The sequence below is a fragment of the Chelonia mydas genome, chromosome 7 (genome assembly GCF_015237465.2).
Source record: "Chelonia mydas isolate rCheMyd1 chromosome 7, rCheMyd1.pri.v2, whole genome shotgun sequence".
Lineage (NCBI taxonomy): Eukaryota > Metazoa > Chordata > Testudines > Cheloniidae > Chelonia > Chelonia mydas.
The window spans coordinates 22,047,881-22,072,340 of record NC_057853.1 but is presented as its reverse complement, the minus strand read 5'-3'; the positions used below and the strand labels follow the sequence as shown (position 1 = coordinate 22,072,340).

Here is a 24,460-nt window from a genome sequence, read left to right as displayed (position 1 = left end):
TCTAAGGTGCCACAAATACGCCTGTTCTTTTTGCGGATACAGACTAACACGGCTGCTACTCTGAAACCCACCTGTATAGGAGATGGTACAAGGATTTCCTTGCCAAGGCACCAAAGCACATGTATTCACACACAATACATTCCTATCTGTACTCACCTGGGTACGTATGATACACATTCATGCAAGGCCAGCCGTAGGTGTCCCACTCAGGGTGGGAAATGCTTTTGGCGACCTGCAAACAGCTGAGTTAAAGAAAAAAAAAAAAACAGCCTTGGCGAAATGGCCAAACAGCCCCCCTTCCACCCCAAAATGGCCAAACACTGAGTGATGGGATGCCCCCTTCCCCCATCAAGCTGTTGATTCAATGCCCTCAGAAGTTGGCACCCCAGGTGACCACCCTGATCACCTGCCCCTAAGGCCAGACCTGCATTGAAACATGTATGTGGATTTGTACAGGTATGTGGATTTCCAGCATGCCTGTGTCTGCACACACATTCACGTATATTCATGAATGCACATATCCATACCCTTTTGCGTACTCACACATTCATACCCACACACATGCACACATTCATAGATGCTAGTCATTATCTTCATCATCATCATCTCCTTCCTCAGCACCCTCATCTGTAGCCGTCACCCTGGCACCTCCCAAGGGCTATGTTTCTCCCTCCCCAAAGCACACAGGCAGGGATACAACTGCTGACACCACTATGCCTAATGCATATTCAGTAGGGGTTTCTCCCCTTTCCCTTATTTATAATTCCCTTTTCCCACAGATTATGAGGCCTTTTACCTCAAGCTTATTAGAATATAATCAGTTAGTTACCATGGCATTCTTGTGGTCAGACATGTGTGGGTGTTCCTAACTTAAAATATCCCAAGCAGGTATAAACTAGAATCCTGTGGTTACCTGATGGCAGTTTAGTCATTACAGCATTCTCTTAGGGTCTGGGGTGACTCCCGGTTACCTGCCCATGCTAAGGATTTTGGGGCTTATGCCTTGTTTAGCTAAGGTATTGTCTCACAGGCCTGAAGCTTGTAGGCTCATTGCTTTACTCCCTTAACTTGTGCCTATGCCTTACCTCGCAAATCCCTGTACCTACAGGCTACAACCCAAATGCAGCAGTTATGACTCTGATGTCTGCAGAATGACACTCGGTTGGTGTATCTGAGTTCAACGGATGGTGTTTTACTGTAACGTCGTTGTGTTGTATCAGAACGTGCTGCTGCAGCATCACCAACCAAGTGATTTTTGGGACCCAGGAATGTCCCTTAGGGCTCATCAGAATAAAAAAAATTGTTAATTAACACGCTATTAATATTATGTTCTCCTTAGTGTGGACAAGGACAGGCATGCTACCGGGCTGCGGCTAATCACAATGGTCCTTATCAAAGTCATGTTTAACATACTGTTAGCTAAAACATCTTCCAACACGATTCATTTTCCCTTTGAAGACAGGAACATAGGACTGAAAGGAACCTCCTGAGTTGAATCCAGTCCCCTGATGTTGCAGGCAATGTACCCTGAAATGTACTAGATGTGCCTTCAAGCTGTGCTAGCAGGGTACAGGATTCACCCCATTGAAAGCAGGATGATCTCAGAAATACCAGAATGGGTGGCAGTCCTAGGCTAAGGCCAGGCTTAAGCACTACATGAAAGCTCTGTGCACACTTCCCTGTCCTTCCCCATCTCTGCCAATGCACTTCAGTGATCCGCAGCACCCCTGCTTTCCAGTCTGACTGATCATCAGCCAGCCCCTTTCCCCCACTAGCTCAGTCCCAGGCCTCTTTGGAGCAGAAACATGATTGTCCTGGCAGGGATCACTAGATGGTGCTGTTACACAGAGTGTTACAAATTCTTCTTCGCGGGCTAGCATATTATTAGTCCTGGAGGAAACCACTATATTGTTGTTAGTCTTCTGAAGTGTTTTTTTCCAGGGAGCTGTGGTAATCAGTACGGGACTTTGTTCTCCGCCGTAATCCTTCAAGCTGGAGTTAACTCTTGAGACAGAGTTGCATCCTGGGAACTGGGAATTGAAGTTTGGGCTCAGATTCCTAAAACGAGGGATTGCATGAATGCTATTTGAGCATGCCTGTTCCAGGACTGGAGTATATAGTATAAAATTAACAAGTTGTACTTGACAGTATTCTTATGTATTGATATAGTACCATAGGAGATGCCCGGCTCTTTTGCCTCCATCCATCTTTTGTGAGTGGGAAGAAGCTATGGCATGGTGAATTGTGTGCAGGTTGTGTTGTAAACACAGATCTGCTGGGGATTTCTACTTGACCTATTTCACTTATGGATGGGGTTTTTTGCCTTCCTCTGCAGCATGCGCCATGGGTCACTTGCAGGTTTAAATTAATGTAAATGGTGGCATCTCTGTAACTTGCAGTCTTTAAACCATGATTTGAGGATGTCAGTAACTCAGCCAGAGGTTCAGGGTCTATTACAGGAGTGGAGTGGGTGAGGTTCTGTGACCTGCAACGTGCAGGAAGTCAGACTAGATGATCATGATGGTCCCTTCTGGCCTTAAAGTCTATGACCCATGCAGAATGTGAACCTAGCTCAGGTGTCTAAAATCACAGGCTAATGAACTAACCTAGTGACCTTACGAGTCAGAAGTGTCTGCAGATTCTAACCATTAAAACCATCTTCTGGCTTTGGGGAAAGTGTGGGTGTTGCTGGGACAAAGAGTATGATCTAACTTTGGGGTGGCAATGGGAGGCTTGAAGGAAGAGCACCGCTGTGGAACAAAGCCCTGCCCTTTGGCTCTGTGCTGGGGGGATATAGAGGGTAATAGGCCCATCTGGCTCTTGGCAAAATCTGATAAGTTTTCATACTTGTCTGTTTTTTCGGGGTGGGATTCAGAGACCGAGGGGCCTGGATCAGACTTCATGGTCCACAGCAGCATTTATCTCAATGCCCATCTGACTTCGCCAAGGGCTCTTACCCCTTCCTGTCATGGGTGGGCAGAGCAGAGGCAATGACTGGGTCTCTAACCTTAGGCTCTTATGGTTCTTTTTCTCCCATGTCTGGAGATATGAGATCTGTTCCTAAGAGGTGCTGAGCACTTCCAGGTCCCTTTGTCCTCTTGAGCTGGGCAAAAATTGGATGACATTGCTCATGAAAAATTAAAATATTCCAAACCAGTTTTTGTTCCGCAGGTTTGAAAAGGAGGCATTTCTGTTCACTCAGAACGTTATCAAAAATCCTCAGTGACCAAAAATGTTGGTTTTTAGTCCTCTCAACTTCCCCCCATTTCTTTCCCTTTCACCTCTCCCGCACTATTTTGCCACTGTAAACGGGGGGAGAGGGGAAAAGGGAACACTGAAAAATGTTCCTTTGGGGATTTCAGCTGAACAAAAAACAAAAAATAATTTATTCACAAAAAATGTGTTTTCCAGAAAAAGTCTGTTTTTTTGGGGGGAAGGGGGAAATAAGTTAAAAAATGTCTGCCAGCCACATTCCTTTCTGACGCTTATACTCCTTGTAGGCCTGTAGCCCTCTTGGAGCTGGGCTGAGGCTTGATGCTTTCTGGCTCTGTACTGCAGTGGGCTGCTTGTCTCTGTAGATTTTGGATGCCCTGTGGCGGCCACGTGATCAGTGCCACATCACGGGATTAACTGGAGTCTGGCCCTTTCCCCATTTGCTGTGCAGCCCCCATGCCCTCTCCCAAGATGTTCAGTCACACCCTGTTCCCCATAGGCCCATTTCCCAGGGGCCAGGCTCACTGGCTGTAGCTGCCCCTGATTGCTGCCTCCCCAGAGGTTCCCGTTAAGCAAATGAGCAGCTAGGACAGGGTAAGCTGTGCCAAGCTGGAGCAGCACAGGAGTTGTTGGCTCAGGCCTGTGGTGTGCCTGGGGTAAAGGCCGTGCACCCTGCACTCACTCGCTTTCCCTCTTTCTTTGCCAGGGCTCTCGTCAGTGTTCGGCAGCTGTTGTCTCAGCCAGTGCAATTGTCAGCCCTAAGGAGAAGCAGGGTTTCTGCTGCGTGAATCCCCCTTGGATTTCTGATCATGCTGCACAGCAGGTAGGGGCTTGGCTGCTGTTTGGCCTCTTCATGGTTACCTGGTGCACCTGATTGTCAGCAACCTCCACTCTCCCCAAGCTTTGTCCTCCCTCTTTGGTTTTGGGAGGGGGGAATCCTGCATGGAGGATCCCAGGCTTCCCGGCTCCTCTATGGCGCCTGCCTCACAGCAGCTGAGGAGGGAGCACTAGGCCTCCCTTTGATGCACATCAACCGGGCGAGGTGCCCTAGAGACTCCAGTGACGCTTGCATGGACCATGGCAGCTGCCCTCCTGGCCTTCAGAGAGCATCTCCTGCCAACGGCAAATGTTGTGAGAATCTAGTGCCTGGGGCCCATGTCACCCGACCTTTCGCTGCAGCCCATTCCTCGCCCTGCTTCCCTTAACATCTACTTCGTGCCACCTGCCCGGGCCTCCTGCTGCTGCTACAGCAAGGCAAGGAGCCTGAGCTCCAATCTGACCCGGTTTTGCTCCTTTAGGGATGTATCAGAAACCTTAAGATGATTGAAGTCAGGGAGCAGCTCCATCAGAGCCCTGTTCTTACCCCTTCCCTGGAGGATCCACTTAGCCCAAAAACTGGCTAGCCATTGGGATGGGCATGTGTTTCCTATCTTGATAGGTTTTTCTATGGTACCTAGACCCTTGCAAAGAGCAGTGCGTACAGCCTAACTCCCGTGTGAGGTAGGGAAGGATCATTATTACAGTCGGGCAAAACAATTGGGGAGAAGTGTAATTTCACCCAAAATATTATTTTTCAAGACAATGAAACTATTTGGGTTGAATTTATCGAAATGTTTGGGCTGAAAAAAATGGGGGAAATTCAAAAAACTGGAAACATTTGATTGCAGCCACTTCAAAATTAAACACTGTGATTTTTCATTTTGAAATGGCATTTTGTTTAGAAATTTAGCTATTAAAAAATAAGCTGAAAAACACTCCAAAATGATCTGAGTTGGAAACTCCCCAAACTGAGAGATCAGTTATTTACTTGGCTGTAATTGTGATCCACAGTTTACAGCTGGGGAAGTGACTTCTCAACGCCATGCAGTGAGTCAGTGCTTGAAACTGAACCCAGCTCTTCTGCATCTCACTGCAGTTTCTTAATCCCGAGACGATCCTTCTGGTAGCTGCTCCCTCGGACCTGGGCCCCTCCACCCCTGTCAGTCCGTATGCAGGGAGGCTGAGCTGCTGATATCACCCGCTTGCCTGCCTCCCCCTTCTCAAAGGGAACTTGGGCCAGCAGAAGACTCTGTGACACAACCTGCCTGGTGCGTCTGAGCCCAACTCTGAGCCAGGAGGGAGACAGATGGCACCTTGTACTGCCGCCAACATTTCTAGGAAAGGCTCTTCAAGGAAACTGACAACACCAAAGAGAAGAAGCTGCCCTGCCACGTGGGAGACTTCCCATGCGGGCCGGAGCAAGGAATGCCATGGAGACCAGTCCAGGGCCCAAGGATGGGCATTTTCTCCTACCATGCAGGAGCTCTGAGTTCAGATCCTGAACTGGCAGGGGCTGAGTGCTGCAGCATGGCCCACATACAGCCCGCTATGCGATAGCTGGGTTTGGAACCGAAGCCAGGAGGAGATGGGAGTGCTTTGGAACTGGCTCCGGACCCAAGGAATCGTGTTCCTGTTGCAGAGCGAGCCGAAAACTTTCCAGTGACACTTTTTTTTTTTTTTTTTTTTTTTTTGGAATAATGGTTTTTTCATCCAAAAACGAAACTTTGCTGGGGGATTTTAAATTGGGTTGAAATTTTCCACTTTTTAAAGTTAGAACTGAAAATTTTCAGTAAAGACTTTGGGTTTTGGTAAAAGCCTTCAGTTTTTGAAAACCAATCTTTTTTTAATTTATTTTTCTCTGAAAACTGAAAATTGTTGCGGAAAATGTTTTTTCAAAACCAAAAGAAACAGGAAAAACAAATTGGGAAATTAAAAAAACCCATAACAATAAAATCTTCCCCACCCCCCTGTGTAAACATTATTTTCCCACAAAAAGCAATGGGCATATTTTGCACAGCTCTAAGCTGTTACCCTGTGGGAGACCTGGCTTCAGATCCCAGGCTGGGGGTGATGAAGTGACTGGCCTAGCAGTTAGAGCTTTCCCCAGCCATGCAAGTCGTGGTCCAAGTGCTAGTCTCAGTCTCCTGGGTATTGATCTGGCAGGGGCTAGGAGTGCTGTACAGAGAACATGCCAGTGCTGCCAGCTCTCGTGGTTTTATCATGAGTCTCCTGATTTAAAGCCCCGTTCCTGGAGACCAGTGAATATGTGTAAAATAGCCCCACATTTATTATTACTAAATACCCTCATACTTTTTAAGTCAATCTCATGAAGGCACATGATGCCTGAGTGTTTGGGGTTGGTAATACTGTGTACTGAGGCCAGATACCATCATGATGGGCACATTATAGAAATAGCTAAGTACAGACAGAGACCCACAGGTAAGGGAAGGTGCTTAGTGTTGCTTAACAGCAGCTCCTGTGCCCGCTTCACTGCTGGGAGCGCCCTCTCCTGCGTTCCACTCCCTACAGTCTATGATTAAAGCTGCCCTGCTCTGATCTGTTTCTGGACCCGCAGTCAAGAGCTGGGGGACCCTGTGTATGAGCGTGGAGTGCTCAGAACCACTGTTTCCCTTTACCTCTGCTTCAGCTTAATTCGTGTCATGCTGTTTATGTCACACCCGTATCCTCCTTTGGGCGTAGGGTTGTCAATTTTGGTTGGATGTATTCCTGGAGGTTTTCATCACATGACATAGTCTTTAAATTAAAGATTAATCTTTGATTCCTGGAGACTCCCAGACAATCCTGGAGGGCTGGCAGTCCTATTTGGGTGGTTTTGTAAGCCCCACAGGAGCTTGCCCCAGGGCCAGAGGCACAGCAGGCCTGTGGGAGATGGGAGTGCTGCCAGGTACTTAGTGGTTTTGGAGGCACCAATGATCAAAGTTGGGCACATTGTGTTGGTAAAGTGGAGACTTAAGGAAGAAAAATGGCTTTCCTAATATAACTGTTGTAAACCCTGAGCAGGGCTGGCCTGATGCGGAATGGGAGCTGCCACAGGTCATTCTTTGAGTTCAGCAACCATTGTGCACCTCCGTGTGCGTGCGCATGGTAGGGTGAGTATATAGATTTTGTCTTGCTGTGCAGGCTGTTGAGTGTGGGTTTGTTTGCTGATGTATGGTTATGTGTGTTACCACAGTGCGTCTCTGCAGAAGGGTGCATAGCAATGGGTCTCTTGGCAGGAATGTATCTTTGTGGTGTGGGGAGGTTGTGTATCCATGTGCAGGAAGGTAGGGGTGTGTGAGTGTCTCTGTGCACAGGAGGGTGATCGTATAGGTGAGTCTCACTGTGCAGAATGTGGGGGTGGGGTAAAGGGCTGCGTGACGGGGATGTGTCTGGGAAAAACCGATCCTGTCATTTAACCAGCTGATGGCAGTGGTGCCTCCAGAGATGCTGCTGCTCTCAATATCCCATATCTCACTCCAGCCACCTAGTACCCGGGTCCCCCAGGTTTGGTTTTCTCTCCCCACCTCCCTTACTCTAGTTGTTCTGTGCTCTGTTGCATTCCCCCTCCCCAGATCAGTAGCCTGTGGATAGATCCCTGCCCCTTTCTGACCTTGGAGCTGCCCTGTAATCTTCAGGTCACAGATGTGATGTGGGTACTTCGCCTTTAACTTTGCCATGGCAGATGGCCCCAGGCACCTGGAGCTGCTCTCCAGCTGGGCTTCTAGGTGATGGTGGCCAGCAGACACCCAGGCCTGTCTGGGTAAGTCACCCTCCAGGGGCTCTTTGGCCTGTGTCTCTCCCAGCTGGCTCAGCAAAGCACTTGCTAGCTGAAAGGGGTCTGTTTAGCTAGTCTGCAAAGAGCATTGGAATAGCCAGGAGGGTGCGGCTGAAGAGTACAGGGAAGGATTGGAAGGGAAGGAGCTCTGAAACCAGGGAAGGATTGGATCTTCTATCTAGTCTTGTGTATGAGAGGCTTTTAATGTTCACCACTGAGTTGTCCGACTGTGTGTGGGCTATCAATAGCCAGTGTTTATGTAGCACCGACACAAAACCGTGTGCTTTCTGCCCTGAGCTCCCTCTGCTGGTGCAGTTGAGCAGCTCAGTACCCTTTTAGAAAACTGGCACTGTGGTTGGTTGGGTGGATGGTTTAAGTGAATTCCTGCTGGTAAAAGGTGTCAGACTGACACCTCTGGAGACGGAAGTACTGTATCGATCTGCGGAGCACATGTAGTATGGGCTTCCCCACATGCTGACCAGCCTGGCCCTGGAGGGTGCATGCGCGTGTGTGTAACCCACACACCTCCTGGGTGTGTTGTTCTGTCCCATCTAGTGGCACTGAGACCACTGAGAGAGAGGTTAATGAGTTTGCTCTACAGCCTTAGCTAACAGCCAGTTGGCTTTTAGCTTATGCGGTAGAGGCTCATCAACTAAGCTCCAGAGGTCCCCGGTTCGATCCTACCTGCCGACGAGCAGGGTCTATTGGCGTTGCACACACACACAGAGGGTTGTTCACTGAACCTCCAGAGTGGTTAGCTCTTGCCCTTACTGCAAAGATTTCCAGAGTGTCCTTGGGGGCAAGGGGTGTTAGTCATGAGCATGCCAGCCCTCTGGGGACTGGCCCGAGACTCCCCAACTCTTTTCATGCAGGTCACTGAATGAGCACATCAGGCAATGTGAGGGTAACTGCGCGCATCCCCTGTGGAGTCCTGACCAGGACTTTGGAACAACCAGAGAAGAGGCTGCCCTGGTTAATCCAGCCTAGATTTGACCTGACCCCAGTGCAGGCTAGGACAGGACTTTGGAAGCTCAGTGAGTGCTGCGTGCATGCCTGTGCCATGCAGATGTGACCAATACACCCTGATCAGAGCAGGGTGTAACGCTGGTAACTGAAATGGTGCTGGGCATGGCTTGTCCCTGGATACACTGGCCATGTCAGAGGTAGGTGTTATTACTATTATTATTATGACTTGTAACTAACCTGTGCACGGGTTCAGCTGCGCCATTGCTAACAAGGGGTAGTCACTCTGGTGTAGACAGGGTCCCTCGCTGAGCCTTCATCCAAGGGGCTCCCCACACATAACAGTCACAACTCTGAGTCCTCACTGATTTGATGCTGTTGGAACCAGTGAGCCAGAGGAGAGAACCTGGCCTAACTTTGCCAGTCCCTGGAGCCATTCCCTCCTTCTGACATGTGCCTTTCCATTGTAACCTGCCCCTTGTATGGAGCAGTAGGCAGAGGGTTAATTACTAAAGCTGCAAAGCCCTCAGATAATGTTTCTTTCTCTCCGCACAAAGTGCTGTATAAATCAAGATGGGTTGGACTCAGCTGAAGTGAAATATTCCTTGTTTCCTTGCCCAAATACACTGTTTCAGTCTGGTTCCAAGGCACTGGCCCATATTGCACATTTGAATTTAAAAGCAGACTTGCACTCAGGCTTTTTTTTTTTTAAAAAAAGTTCCTCCTGCTTCAGTGTTTTGCTGCCTTCCCAAGGAGCTGCTAATTGCAAACTTAACCCTTTGCAGGCTCTGCTCTGCAGAAGAATGCACTGGGGGTTGGTGCACTGGAAGGTGGGGAGGGCATGAGAAAAAGGGTTTTATCACCAGCTCTGGAAGGACAAGGTTGTTGAGTGATTAGAGCAGGGGGCATGGGATTAGGGAATCCTGGCTTCTGGTTTTGGCTCTGGGAAGAGGGTATCATCTAGGTAGGGCACTGGATTCAGAGCTGGGCCTCTTGGGTTCTAGTCTCAGCCCTGGAGAGGAGTGTAGTCTAGTGATTATGGCAGGGAATTGGGAGTCTCTGCCACTGACTTGCTGGGTGATGATGAAAGAGTCACTTCCTTTCTCCAGGCCTAAGTTTCCTCATCTGTACAATGGGGATAAAGATATTTACGCACCTTTCATTGATTGGTTTGAGATGTTCCCATAGGAAACACATGATGGCAGTGTTAAGTGTTATTTGATTTGTCTATTTTATAAATGCTTTCTCTGGGTCAGGTCTTTGCAGTTGATGGTCCTGAATCAAACCCTGGAGTGGAACATCCCAAATGCTGGATGAATCCGCACCCAGATTTTGTGGTGCCTGCCGAGTGGGCAGATGGACCAATTTAACCCAAAAAGAAAAGGAGTACTAGTGGCACCTTAGAGACTAACCAATTTATTAGTCTCTAAGGTGCCACAAGTACTCCTTTTCTTTTTGCGAATACAGACTAACACGGCTGCTACTCTGAAACCAATTTAACCCAGTTCTGCCCTCCCCTGTAGCAGTCTCCTCCCACCGGACTGTGTGTGCTCCAACCAACTTGGGCTGGAGCTGCTCCAGAGCCCAGTCTGATGGCCCAAGCTCCATAGTGGGTCCCAGCATGCACTGGTGAACGGGAGGCCAGCAGTAGTGATGCACTGGAGCTCAATACAGAGGCTCACTGGTGTGGTGGGGAAGCAGAGCCTAGAAGACAAGAACAGAGAGCCTTAGGAACCTCAGCCCAGATCCTGTGAGTCACTCAGATACTACGGTAATGGGGACCCTATAGTACCTACAGTAGATTAAAAACACCCCGTGCAGTAGGTCAATATCAGATCTGTCTTTAATCTTAGTAAGGCTTTTGGCACAGTCCCACTTGACATTTTCGTAAACAAACTAGGGAAACACAGTCTAGATCGGGGTGGGCAAACTATGGCCCAGGGGCCTCCTGCAGCCCTGCAGACATTTTAATTTGGTCCTTGAGCTCCCGCCAGGGAGCGCGGTCCAGGGCTTGCCCCACTCCGGGCGTCTCCCGGAAGCAGCGGCATGTCCCCTCTCTGGCTCCTATGCGTAGGGGCAGCCAGGGGGCTCCACAGGCTGGCCCCGTCCCAAGCGCTGCCCCCGCAGCTCCCATTGGCCAGGAACGGAGGCCAACGGGAGGTGCAGGGGCGGGGCCTGCAGACAGGGCAGCACCCAGAGCTGCCTGGCCGTGCAGGAGCTGGAGGGGGGACATGCTGCTGCTTCTGGGAGCTACTTGAGGTAAGCGCCGCCTGCAACCTGCACCCCTGACCCCCTCCCTGCCCTCCGAACCCCTCGGTCCCAGCCCGGAGCACCCTCCCGCACCCTGAACTCCTCATTTCTGGCCCCACCCTGGAGCCCGCACCCCAACCCCTAATTTTGTGAGCATTCATGACTCGCCATACAATTTCCACATCTAGATGTGGCCCTCGGGCCAAAAGGTTTGCCCACCCCTGGTCTAGATTAAATTACTACAGAAGAACCTCAGAGTTATGAACATTAGAGTTACGAACTGACCAGTCAACCACCTCAGAAGCACGCAATCAGGCAGAAGCAGAGACCAAAAAAAAAAAGCAAATACAGTATTGTACTGTGTTAAATGTAAACTACTACTACTACTACAAAAAAAGGGAAAGCAGCATTTTTCTTCTGCATAGTAATGTTTCAAAGCTGTATTAAATCAATGTTCAGTTGTAAACTTTTGAAAGAGTAGCCATAAAGTTTTGTTCTGAGTTACGAACAACCTCCATTCCCGAGGCATTCATAACTTTCAGGTTCTATTGTATAAGGTGAGCGCACAGTTGGTTGAAAGTCATACTCAGAATAGCTATCAATGGTTCGCTGTCAAACTGGGAGGGCGTGTCTAGTGGAGTCCCGCAGGGTCAGTCCTGGGTCCAGTACTATTCAATATTTTCATTAATCACTTGGATGATGAAGTGGAGAGTAGGCTTATAAAATCTGCAGATGACGACAAGCAGGGAGGAGTTGCAAGCACTTTGGAGGACGGGATTAGAATTCAAAATGACCTTGGCAAATTGGAGAATTGGTCTGAATTCAACAAGATGAAATTCAGTAAAGATAAGAGCAGAGTGCATCACTTAGAAAGGAAGAATCCAATGCACAGCGACAAATTGTGGAATACCTGGCTAGCTGGTAGTATTGCTGAAAAGGATTGGGGGGTTATGGTGGATCCCAAACTGAAAATGAGTCAGCAATGTGATGCAGTCGTGAAAAGGGGTGTATACTGGGGTGTATTAACAGGACTGTAATATGGAAGACACGGATGGTAATTGTCCTGCTCTACTTGGGATTGGTAAAGCCTCAACTGGAATACCTTGTCCAATTCTGGGCGCCATGCTTTAGGAAAGACATGGACAAATTGGAGAGAGTCCAGAGGAGAGCAGCAAAACTGCTAAAAGGTTTAGACCACCTGACCTATGATGAAAGGTTTAAAAAACAGGACATGTTTAGTCTTGAGAAAAGACTGAGGGGGGATCTAATAACAGTCTGCAAATACGTTAATGGCTGTTATAAAGAGGACTCCGATCAGGTGTTCTCCATGTCCATGGAAGGGCTTAATCTGCAGCAAGGGAGATTTAAGTTAGGTATTCGGAAAATCTTCCTAACCCTAAGCCTTCTTAAATTCTGAAACAGGCTTCCGAGGGAGGTTGTGGAACCTCCGTCATTGGAGTTGTTTTAAGAACAGGCTGGACAAACACCTTTCACAGAGGGTTTAGGGTTACTTAGTCCTACCTCAGTGTAGACGGCTGGACTTGATGACCTCTTGAGGTCCCTTCCAGCCCGACATTGTGATTTCTGTGATTCGATAATATCACACAAGTGAGTCAATGGCAGAGCCAGGCCTGGGACCCACATTTCCTGACTCCCAGCCCAGTGCTTTAACCGCTCTGTTTGCTCAGGTCCCATTGGGAGATAATGAGGGCAAAATCCCTCCAAGCTCTGTTGTGGCCTCATGGGAAAGAAGATCCACATTTTATGCCTGTGCAATACCTTGTGTCTGCAAGGGCTGTGCCAATACCAGTCACTTCTCCCACCCTTTGCAATATGGCCATTCCTGCAATGGAGCTATTCCACAGCTTGTGGCAATAGTTTGCAGAGAAGGTCAGGAGGACACGGTATCCGATGGACACTGCAGGGGAAGCTTTAGATAGGCAGGATGTAAGGCTCAAACTGGTATGTGGGCAGGAGCGCAGGGCTAATGTCACTTACTGCTGTGATGCACCCTCAGCTCTCCAGTGCTCAGGACCTTGGGTTTATGACTTGTCTGCAAGATGGCAAACCCCAGCCCCATGTTGGAGCACTCACTCAGTACTGACTCAGAGGGAAGAGTGGATTCTGCTGAGTCACCAGCACCATTTCCTGCTTCTACCAACCTTTTCCTTGGTGGGCTCCCATGTGATTAGAGACCTGACCCTGCTTAGCAATAACTCAGGAGAGCTGACAAGAGCACAAGCTGTACAGGGAGGGCTCTGGGAGTATAGAAAGGCCTCTCTAGAGGTTCTGTTAGGCAGGGATTTTGCTTCTAGGATCAGTTGTCCTCTGCATTGCTCTGCATTTACTCAGGCCGTGTGCAGGGATGTGGGAGGGGAGGCTCTTTAAGAATTCATTGGCTCCAGCTGCTTATTCCCCACCTGAAGTCATAATCCTCATATTGTGATATCACAGTAATTTCCTTAGCAACCAGCTGTGATCTTTCCAAAAGGAGATTAGCCGTGATCTCAGGAGGGCAGTAAGGAACAGCAGCAGCCCAGCTCTTCACAAAAAAGGCCCCATCCACACCAAGGCCCAGATGGGCTTAAGGAGTCATGTTCAAACTGGAGATGGGCCTAGCCGTAAAGTCCAGCTCTGAAGCTCTCCCACCTCCCCAGAAGTTTAGGGATGTTTAGGTCCAGGGTTCTGCTTTAGGTCTAGCTCTGCTTTAAAGAGGATTCCAGCCAAACAGTTTGTTAACTGGGTTTTGCTGGACAAGCAGGATAGGGCTAAATCCTGTTAGATCTATGCTGAAACTGGGACCAGACCTCAGTCCATACCCGGGCTGTAAGGGGGTTTCTGTAAACATGCTTCTGACATGATTTGACCCCATTCACCACAGTTGGCCAGACAGCTTTAGAAACCAGGTTAGCTGGAACCAGCACCAGACTTGGCCTAGATTATAAATGGAAACAGCTCCCATTGGCTTCTTTTGGAATGACATGGGCTGCGGTTGATTCACTGGGCCAGATCCTCAGTTGGAGAAGTCAGTGGAGCTGTGTTGATTGACACCAGCTGAGGATCTGGCCTGAGTATTCAGAGAAAGGTCGCAGGCATGGTTTAAAGGCTAGTTTTCATGCAGCCAGAGATTTCATTTTCATGCAGAAGCCTCTGGTTTACACAGAACAAGACAGACATATTCAATCCATGCAACTAATGTGCAGGAGTGTTTGCAGACAGGAGATGACTCCCAAAGTGTCTGTGGCCCCCTTTGCCTATTCCAACTGAGCCGTGCTGCATGTTTTCCCTGTTCTCAGGCAATCTTGGGACAGACCTGGCCTTCCATCAGCCTCAGGGCTGCTCTGACTTATTCTTGGAGCAGCAGCCCTCCAGGGGTTGCAGCAGCTGATAATAGCCAGAATGCAGCAGCGCTACCTTTCCCCTGGCTGTGCTCTGCTATGCCAAAGGCTACAAGGGGGCTGGCACAGAGCCATCTGGAAAACCACATCCTGGTGGGGTTTTCCCTGGTGTTCAGTTCTGTCGGCTGGAGGCACTCATTATGCTGCCAGAACGGCACTGGGCGGCCATAGCATAATGAAAATGAGGCCCTGCATCTCTGGATCTGGGGCTATGTCGGGAACTCAAGCTCCATCAAAATCTGTCTATTGTTTCAGCTGAAAATTGCTGCCATCAACTTATTTCGACAGGTGACGTCACCAAGCAGGCCTGTTAATCATGGAACTGCACTAGGTGGTAATTATTTTATTATTCATTTAAGAGTTGAATATTTATATCGGGCCTTGTAGAGGCAGAGTTTCTCTCTGTGTGTCAGCTGGGTAAGTGCCCAAAACTGCTTTTCCTTTCCTGGTCTTGGTTCTGGGATTTCTGGGGCATCGTGCAGTTTCAAACAATAATGTGTTTAAGAGAGCCATTGGGTTTCACCAGCCATCAGAGCCTGCGCCGCCTGGGGCAGGCGGGAATTCCAAACATCAGCAGAGAATTGTTTAGAAGTCCCCAGTGATTTCCAGCTTGGCTGATTGATGCTGACATTTTACTGACAGTATGAGGAGCATCTTCCTAGGGAAATACCTATGTGCGGGGAGACAGAGAGAGGAGAAGGGAAGAGAGGAGGGAAAGGAAAAAATGGGAGAGAAGAAAGTAAAGACAGAGGGGAAGGAGAAAGGAAAAAAAGGGGGGAGAAGGGATGAAGCAAACATAAACAAAGAAAGGGAGAAAAGGAGGGAATCCAGAAAGAGGAAGAGCAGCAGTGAAGGAAAAAAATAAGAAAGATTCACTGAGAGCGAAAGAGAGAAGTTGGAGCTGGCTGGAAGGGAACGTGGAGAAGCAGGCCCCTAGGAGCTGCCCCTGAGATGTGTGAGTGCATCTGTTCCACTTCGTGCTCCATGTGAGCGCTTCTGTTTGTGACATTATTAACGAGGATTAATTGTGCGCTGCCTGGCCCCAGCCCACTTGCAGGGACGCGCTCCACTTCCACTCCCCTCTGAAGTTGGCTCCCTCCTAAACTTCCTGGTTCCCTAATGGGTTCAGTGGGTAATTTATGGACACATCGATGCACAGAGTTGCTTGCTGGTTGGCAGCTTCACCACTGGGTACCTGTGCCTAGCTTGAGGCAATAAATAATCCTATCAGCCATGCTCCGTCAGACAGGATATTTGTGGTAGATGGTTAATTCCCATCAAAGGCGGGCAATATTGTGTTGCAGTCTCTAGGAATGGTAACGATTCTGCGCTCCTCTAGCGCCTTTCCGTGGGAGCAGCCCCAAAATGCTTTGCAGGCTACATACAGTTGACTTGCATGGAGCAACAATAAAGTACAGCCAGCTCTGGGGTGGAACAGAGCAGCGCAATGCTGAAAAATCCTGTCCCCCAGCTGGAAATGCAGGGGAGAATTTACCCCACTGGAATCTAGTCAGGATGTGGGGGCGAACGCCTTGACTCCTGCAAAAAGTGCTGTGAAATCTCTGATGGCCGTGCGTGTGTAAGTACCTGTGTTGTCTCATGGGAAAGAGGGAGCCTCCAGCTACACAGCAGCCCCTACGCCGCCGTTCAGGGGCATGGCATTCAGTTCTGATTCAGAAAGAAGAGCAGTATCCTGGTTTTTTTTCTTCCCTAGGCAGCTAACTGAACTGACCCCGGGCTGCTTAGCATGTGGTCTCCCACAGAGTCACACCCAAGATGGGATGGGAGCGGGCAAATGCTGCTCGACGTTCTTATTGTTAGAGAAAAATTGGTGCCTGTTCGTTCCTTGCCGGGTGGTGTGAGTGCCCAGTCTGGCTGGGTTTGGAAGCCCTGTGCTCTTAGGAGAGATCTGGAGGTTTGATTTATTGTTGTTCCTGCTTGAACACCTCTCAGGGATGTTGCTATGAAAGCAGCTGCTGGATGGGTACCCAGCCTGGACCGGGAGGATGTGCACCACAGGGAAGGGTAGTTAACCTTGGCCAACTGAAGAGGCTTTCTTTACCTCAGCCCCTCCCATTCATCCATGTCATTTCCCAGCTGAATCCGTGGCCCGTTGGAGAAGGGCTTGTTCAGAGGTGCAGCACATGGGTTTGAGTTAGGTGCTGGCTTGGCAACCCTGGAAGCTTGGGATCCCTATCCTCAGAGCAGGCACTGCATGGGTGGTGGCTGCAGGGCAAGCTTCCCCCTTACCACCCAGTGCCCTTTGATGAGACCCCTCAGCCCTGCCCTTCCAGCGCTGAGCGGAGAGTTCGGTCTCCATGGCCCATTCCGTCCCTTGTCTCCTTGCTGAGCCTGCCAACAAGGTGGATAATCTGTATCCAAAGCTGGTCTGGGATGAGGGCACCTGTGTCCTAGGAACTGCAGTGAACAGCCTGAGCAGCCACCATGTGGTGAAGACTTTGGGTCACTATCACCTTGGGCCAGAACCAAGCTGGGGGCCTCCAGGTAAAAGGCTTTCTGTGCCATTCCCAGTCCAAGCTAACCAGTCTCCGGGGGCTAGCCCTGCTTCAGCCCTCTTCATGGCTGGTCAGTTTCCTGAGTTGGGAGGAGGAGCTTTGCCACACTGGGTGACACGGAGTCCCCAGACCCTGTGGTGTCCTGGCTGTTTGGCGTGGGGTTTCCTTGTACTTTGCTAGCTCTGCATCCCATGTGGGGTCAGTTCAGGTGACAGGAAGCCTCTGCGTCATCAAGGCTTTTGGGGCTGCGGGTAAGAAAATGAACAAGCACGTCAGTTGGAAAACAGGCAAGGAGCAACAGTGGCAGCAGCATCACCTCAGCCATCTCCCCTTTCTCCTCCTATGTCCACAGCATTGTCTCCTCTCTTCCCACCCTCTGATCTCTGACTGCCCCCTCCCGGATGCCAGCCTTTCACCAACAAAGCCCCTCATCTCATGAACCCATTTTCACTCATCTGGTCTCTGTCTCCCTGCTTCTTGACCAATGCCCGCTGTACCACAGTAATCAGCCACCACTTGCTGTCCAGTGGTATCTCCCCTGATGCCAGCAAGACCAGGGCTTCCATCACCCCATTCTCAGACCGCCCCCCCCCCGGGTCCTGCAGCTCTTTCTCTCTCCTCCCGCTTTCTTTCTCTTCACGCTGCCGTTGTTTGTGGCCCTGGTGCTAGGAGTGTCACAGTATCCAAGTTAGGGCCCTGACTCCCTGTTCTCCCTGAGCCTGGGAGTGGATGGGACTTGGAGAAGAAAACTCCCAGCCCTGAACCTCTCTGATTGAGGAACTTGAACTAAACAACAGGTGTGAGCATGGTGGGGAGGGAGGTAAGATCCTCCGGGAGCAATGCAAACCAAATCTGCAAACGTTAACACTGTCTACAGCCCCCCTCAATAAATCATTTCTCTACATGCCAGCCAGCCCGTCTGGGACTCTGGGGGGCCTCATTCTATGGGAGCAGATGGCCATAGGAGTCTTGAGCGTGGATCTGTCAGAGGGACTGATACATTCCCTAATTACTAACACCACAATTAAATGTCTAAAAGACCCACTGATTGCCACTACATCTTGTTACATTGCAGCTTACATGGCACGTGAGCGCAGGCAGAATTTGCCTCGCACCGGTGGAAGCAGGCAGCATCACCGGCATGTCATTCAGAGCCATGGTGAGTGTGCACAGACATATGTTTCCACAATCTGGTTGTTTCTTTGTGTGGCTTGGCTTTGCCGTTTCATTCCATGCCCGCTCTCCCGTGCTGCCCGCCCCCCCCCCCCCCCGTTTCTCTCCGTCCTCTCCCGCTCCAGCTGCACACACACTATTGCGCACACATGTGTGTTCTTCTCATCGGATGCGATGCCTGCCCCAGCTCTCCGAGGTGGGAGCTCTTTGGAGAACGTACCTGATGCAAACCAGTGGCGGGAGAGGGCGAAGCTATGTCCAGTGAGGAGGCATTTCAGCTCATTTTCATCCACTGTGAAAACCAAGCCAAAGGCATCAGCCTCGTTCTGGCACTGTATCTGGTGACAAATGACATGCAAAGGCCTCCTTAGTTTCCCTCCCCCCACAACCTTCCCCCAAACCATCCCCTGACCATGGCCTTGCTGATTTACCACTGGGAGGGAGTAACTTTGTTAAACCACCAGCACACAGATTCCATCGGTGAGACAGCGGCTTTACAGGTTCACAGTTTGCTCTGCCATTCTGAGCTCTCCCGCAGGTACTGGTTACCTGGGCAAAGGGCCGAGTTTCTAAAACCAGTTTCTGACAGCTGACCTCACACCTGAAATGTTGCATGTGCGTTTGTGTGTGCAGGCGCCCGTCTGTGTGCATGCAAACCCCGTTGACGTGTGCACAGCTGGTAGTCAGGTGTTCGCATGGGCAAACTGTGTTTTCCAGGCTCAGACCCTACAGTGGCACCATATAGGCGGGAATCCTGGTGCCACTGGCATCAGTGGGAGTTTTGCTGTTGACGTCAGCAGGGCCAGGATTTCTCCCACAGTGCACCCAGCTGTGGCTTTTTGTGGGCAGGTGCAATGTCAGAGGCCAGTTTTAGGCTCCCTGCAAATTTGTCCCAAAGTCTTCCCATTGGGCAGGTCTGTGCCTTTTCCAGCGGGGTGTGATCTGTTGTGTATTGTGTATATTGACTTTTGACATGAGACCATGAAGCAAAGGTGGTGAAGCTACCCAAACAATATGCATGTCAGACTCTAACCTATCCCATGAACCTTTGCCCCAAAGCCCCCAGGGTCCAAACTCACTGAATCCTGACATTTGTGCTAGCTTGAAATCACTTGATTGGTCCGGGATAACCAGACACTGCAGATTTCCCTCGTCACTGGAATAGGGGTTTCATGGTGCAAACCAGTATCATCCAGGCAAGACACTTAGAGGAGACCTGCCACATCCATCATACTTGTGAGCCAGCCTTGGGACCAGAGCCCAGGTCTCAGGCAGGGAAGGACTAGTGTGCTAAGCCACAGTGTACTCTGGCCCTTTGGAGGGAGTGTTTCCTGGGGAGATGCCATCCCTTATGCTGTGCTTTGGGGGATCTTTATGCTGGCTCAGCACTTCCTCACCTTTGCTAGAGCAGAAAGGTGGTGTATTTTTAGCAGTGTGGCTCTCGTGAGCAGTAATTGGTTTCTGAGGGTTTTGCTGTGTATTCCTGATCGTACTTCACAGTTTGCTACACAGGAAAATGTATTCTTTTCCCAGCTCAGCGCCTTTGGCGCTGTTTTGTTTAAGTGGGTAACTCCATTGTGAGGTTGGATGGCATCCATGCAGGCTGCAGGATCAGCAGACATCAGGCCTCATTAAAGGCTTTTCTTTCCGGCCTAATGGCAGCCCCTTTCTCGCTCCCCCTGAGCCCCCTCTGCCAACACGCACACGTTCCCTCCCTCCTAATCAGCCTTACAACAGCTGGGACCAGGAAACCAAATTGCTGGCTCTCAGCTGTCCAGCTGCCAGTGAAGCACCTTCTAGTGAGTCCCATCCAGCTGCTGCAAGAACAGCTGTGCATTCTGCTGTGCGTGGTTACTGACCTGTCTGCACCTCGCCCTTCACCCACCCCTCGTGGGTCAATAAAGAACGATTGGCCTTACAGCAGGGCAGGGGCCAGTGGGAAGTGAGGGTACAGAGCTGGGCACTTACAGGGGAGAGTGAGACTCTCTTCATACCCAGTTGCTTCCTGGGAAGTAGATCTCTGGATCTCTGCAGCAGATTGGGTAAATTTTCTTTGTCATGTGGTGCTGGTGGGGGTTGGCTGATTGACAGCCCTGTGGGCTAGCGGCCCCTGTCCATCCACTCAACTAGCTCAGAATGGGCAGCGGTAGGGCAAGCTTCTCCCCTCCTCCCACCTTGCTGCCTGACCTCCATCTTGAAGAGACCGGACAAGGGGCACAGTGTCCATGGGCCATTCCATCCCTGGCCCCTCTGCTAACTGTGTCTGTGTGCGGGTGTGGCTCTAGAGTCTACAGGGGTCTCGACTAGGGCTGTCAAGCGATTAAAAAATTAATTGTGATTAATTGCGCCCTTAAAAAAATGAATTGCGATTAATCGTGCTCTTAATAATAGAATACCATTTATTTCAATATTTTTGGATGTTTTCTACATTTTCAAATATATTGATTTCAATTACAACACAGAATACAAAGTGCACAGTGCGCACTTCATATTTATTTTTGATTACAAATATTTTCACAGTAAAAAACAAAAGAAATAGTATTTTTCAGTTCATTTAATACAAGTACTGGAGTGCGATCTCTTTATCATGAAAGTTGAACTTACAAATGTAGAATTATGTACAAAAAAAAACTGCATTGAAAAATAAAGCAATATAAAACTTTAGCGCCTAAAAGTCCACTCCGTCCTACTTCATCCAATCGCTCAGGCAAACAAGTTTGGTTACAATTTGCAGGGGATAATGCTGCCTGCTCCTTGTTTACAATGTCACCTGAAAGTGAGAACAGGCGTTCGCATGGCACTGTTGTAGCCGGCGTCACAAGATATTTACGTGCCAGATGCGCTAAAGATTCATATGTCCCTTCATGCTTCAACCGCCATTCCAGGGGACAGGCGGCCATGCTGATGACGGGTTCTGCTTGATAACGATCCAAATCCGTGTGGACTGACGCATGTCCATTTTCATCATCTGAGTCAGATGCCACCAGCAGAAGGTTGATTTTCTTTTCTTTTTTTTCGGTGGTTCGGATTCTGTAGTTTTCGCATCTGAGTGTTGCTCTTTTAAGACTACTGAAAGCATGCTCCACACCTCGTCCCTCTCAGATTTTGGACGGCACTTCAGATTCTTAAACCTTGGGTCGAGTGCTGCAGCTATTGTTAGAAATCTGACATTAGTACCTTCTTTGTGTTTTGTCAAATCCGCTGTGAAAGTGTTCTTAAAATGAACATGTGCTGAGTCATCATCCGAGATTGTTATAACATGAAATATGTGGCAGAATGCAGATAAAACAGAGCAGGAGACACACAATTCTCCCCCAAGGAGTTCAGTCACTAATTTAATTAACACACTATTTTTTTAATGAGCATCATCACCATGGAAGCATGTCCTCTGGAATGGTGGCCGAAGCATGAAGGAGCGTACAAATGTTTAGCATATCTGGCACGTAAATACCTTGCGACGCCGGCTACAAAAGTGCCATGCGAATGCCTGTTCTCACTTTCTGGTGAGATTGTAAATAAGAAGCGGGCAGCAGTATCTCCCGTCAATGTAAACAAACTTGTTTGTCTTAGCGATTGGCTGCACAAGAAGTAGGACTGAGTGGACTTGTAGGCTCTGAAGTTTTACATTGTTTTGTTTTTGAGTGCAGTTATGTAACAAAAAAAATCTACATTTGTAAGTTTCACTTTCATGATAAAGAGATTGCACTATAGTACCTGTAGGAGGTGAACTGAAAAATATTATTTCTTTTGCTTATTATTTTTACAGTGCAAATATTTGTAATAAAATCATAATATAAAGTTAGCACTGTACACTTTGTATTCTGCGTTGTAATAGAAATCAATACATTTGAAAATGTAGAAAAACATCCCAAAATATTTAATAAATTTCAACTGGTATTCTATTGTTTACCAGTGCAATTAATCGTGATTAATTTTTTGAGTTAATCACGTGAGTTAACTGCAACTAATCGACAGCCCTAGTTTCAACTCATGATTGTTGTTATCATATCCGTCAGATTTATTATCATTTACAGGGCATTGGGACCTGGCCGAGAAATGAGGCAGTGTCCTTGCCCCAGAGAGCTTACAGCCTGAGGGCCAGATCCCAGGATGGCTGAGATGCCCCAACAAAGCGGGGGTTGCAGGTGGTTAGCACCTCCCGGGAGCTGGCCCTGACTTTAGACGGGGCTACTGGGAGTGCGGGGGAAGGGAGGATGAGGGGGACAGCAGTGGGAGCAGGTGAGTGCCAGGGTCAGGGTATGTGTTGGGAGGATCTCCCAGCCCCCTTCTCCTTGGAGTTACAGGTGCCAGAATCTGTGCCAAGGAAGCCAGCCAAGAGGCTCCATTGTGAAAGTGGCAGAGATGATTCTGCTGCCAGCCCCCAGCCAGCCGCTCCGCGTAAGTTACCTTAATGATGCTTAGGCATGACTGTTTGTCTAGGGTGGAGTAAGGCAGCTTCGCTCTGACTGTGTTTGCATTGGAAATGTCAGCACCTAGCTGGTCCACTGAAGCAGGGGCTTCCACACAGCTGCCTCTGTCTGCACCGGCCCAGCAGACAGCCCCACTCCTCCGTTCTGGCTGGGGACAATGGTGCACGCAAGTTGCACTGTCTCTAGGCTCAGTGATGGCTCAGTGGGATCCTTGGAAGGGACAGCATCTGGGCTCCTGGCTGAGTCATGCCTTGGGAAGAGGATGGGTGCTGCAGTGTCCCTGGGCAAAGGGGCTGTGGGAAGTCACTAGAACAAGCCAGCTACTACTGCAGCTCAGAGGCGGATTAAGGTTTTGTGGGGCCCTGGGCCAGAGCAAGTGGGGGACTCCCTCCCCATGCCTTCCACCTGTGGTCCTGCCCCCATTCTGTCCCTTCTGACTGCGGCCCTAGCCATGGCCCCACATTGTTCTGCTCCTTCCCCCATGGCCCCGCCCCGTTCCACCCCATTCCGCCCCCCCCCACCGTGGCCCCCATTTGCTCCTTTCTGCCTCCGCCCCGTGGCCCCAAGACTGAAGAAGCTCTGTCCCCCCACCAGGGCCCCAGGGCTGCAGTGGGGAGTGAGAGCTCCCCTAGCCCTGAGACTGTGGCAGGGAGCCAGAGCTCCTCCAGTCCTGAGGCTGCAGCAGGGGTCTGGGTGCTGGGGCTTCCCCCAATGCCCGACACTTCTGCAGGGGACCAGGGTTGGGGTGCTGGGGCTTCTCCGTCCTGTCCGCTTGGCGCTTTTGCCAGGGAGTAGGGTTGGGGCATGGGGGCTTCCCCTGCCCCGCCCACCCCGTGCTGCTGCTGAGGAGCAGGGTTGGGGCATGGGTGCTTCCCCTGCCCTATCTGCCTGCCGCTTCTGCCAGGGAACAGAGTCGGAGCACGGGCTTGCCCCGCTCCCCCCTGCCCCTGCTGCCAGGGAGCAGAGCGGGGTTGGGGCGCTGGGGCTTGCCCTGCCCCACCCTGGCCCTTGTCTGCTGGGGGCAGGGTGCCTATTTTTCCGGGGCCCCCCAATTGGCTGGGGCCCCTAGGCTAATCCTCCACTGACTGCAGGAGCACCAGCCTCTGGAGCATATCATACCCCAACATCTAAAGCGAGGCAAGGTAGTGTAGTGGTTAGAACAGGGCTGAGTGATCAGAACTCCTAGGTTCTGTCTGAGACTCTGCCACTGACTTGCTGTGTGTGAACCTGGACAAGTCTATCTGTGCCTGCACCCTCCCATCTCCCTTTCCCCACACCCCTGGGGTGGGGTGGGGCTCAGCTGGTTAACGTGTGTGTCAGCCGTTGGAGTCGATCACAGGACAGGAGGGGCTGTGCCAGAAGCAAGGGTCTGAGAGCAGGACAGAGAACAGTAGCATCCTGGGCATCTCCAAAACGGTGGTGCCAAAGAAAAGGGGCCAAAGCCCTTGGCACGTGCACTGTAGCTCCCGTAGGAAGTATGGGGGAGAGCTGCAGGCTGGCATCCGCTGGCCCCTTCGGGGCAGCAGGGGAGTGTTAGCGGTGACCAGAGGGAGGAGATGGCTTGGTCCAGTGAGAGATTTGTAGATGGCGAGGAGTGGGCTGGAAGCAGGACTGGAGCCCCTGCTATGTCTCTGTCTCCTGTGCCCAGGGAACTCTTAGGGGCAGCTCTCATACCATAGGGCTGTGGGAGGCTCCCATAGGCACATTGCGTTGTTAAGTCTGAGTGGGCCAGGGACTGAGCAGAGGCCAGTGCATGGGAACCTGTCCTGCCACCGTGAAAACAACTAACTCACTGGCTCCCCCCATCCCTTGGGTCACATCAGAAGTGAGCCCAGCTCTGTGCTGAGAGCCAGAGACTTGTCTGCTTAAATCCCATTGAGGGGCTCTCTGAGCTCACAGCTGCAGGGAGCAAGTGGGGGCCGG

The 24,460-nt window shown here is 50.2% G+C and overlaps 1 protein-coding gene and 1 long non-coding RNA gene across 9 annotated transcripts in view; both read left to right on the top strand.

The window, feature by feature from the left end:
- CHCHD6 (coiled-coil-helix-coiled-coil-helix domain containing 6) overlaps nt 1-6,769 on the top strand; it is a 200,156-nt gene extending 193,387 nt beyond the window's left edge. For 2 of the 8 annotated variants that reach the window (XM_037904026.2, XM_037904029.2), the window contains exons 9-10: nt 3,920-4,036; nt 5,129-6,747. In XM_037904026.2, the coding sequence (XP_037759954.1) occupies nt 3,920-4,036; nt 5,129-5,224 (213 nt within the window). In that variant the 3' untranslated portion in view covers nt 5,225-6,747. Of the gene's footprint in view, nt 1-3,919; nt 4,037-5,043 lie in introns of all 8 variants that reach the window. The other 6 variants (XM_043551985.1, XM_043551984.1, XM_037904025.2 and 3 more) reach the window with 6 other exon arrangements.
- Nucleotides 6,770-14,671: 7,902 nt separating this feature from the next.
- LOC122466683 overlaps nt 14,672-24,460 on the top strand; it is a 41,030-nt gene continuing 31,241 nt past the window's right edge. The window contains exons 1-2 of the long non-coding RNA XR_006292388.1: nt 14,672-14,752; nt 18,010-18,093. This is a non-coding gene — a long non-coding RNA (uncharacterized LOC122466683). The remainder of the gene's footprint in view (nt 14,753-18,009; nt 18,094-24,460) is intronic.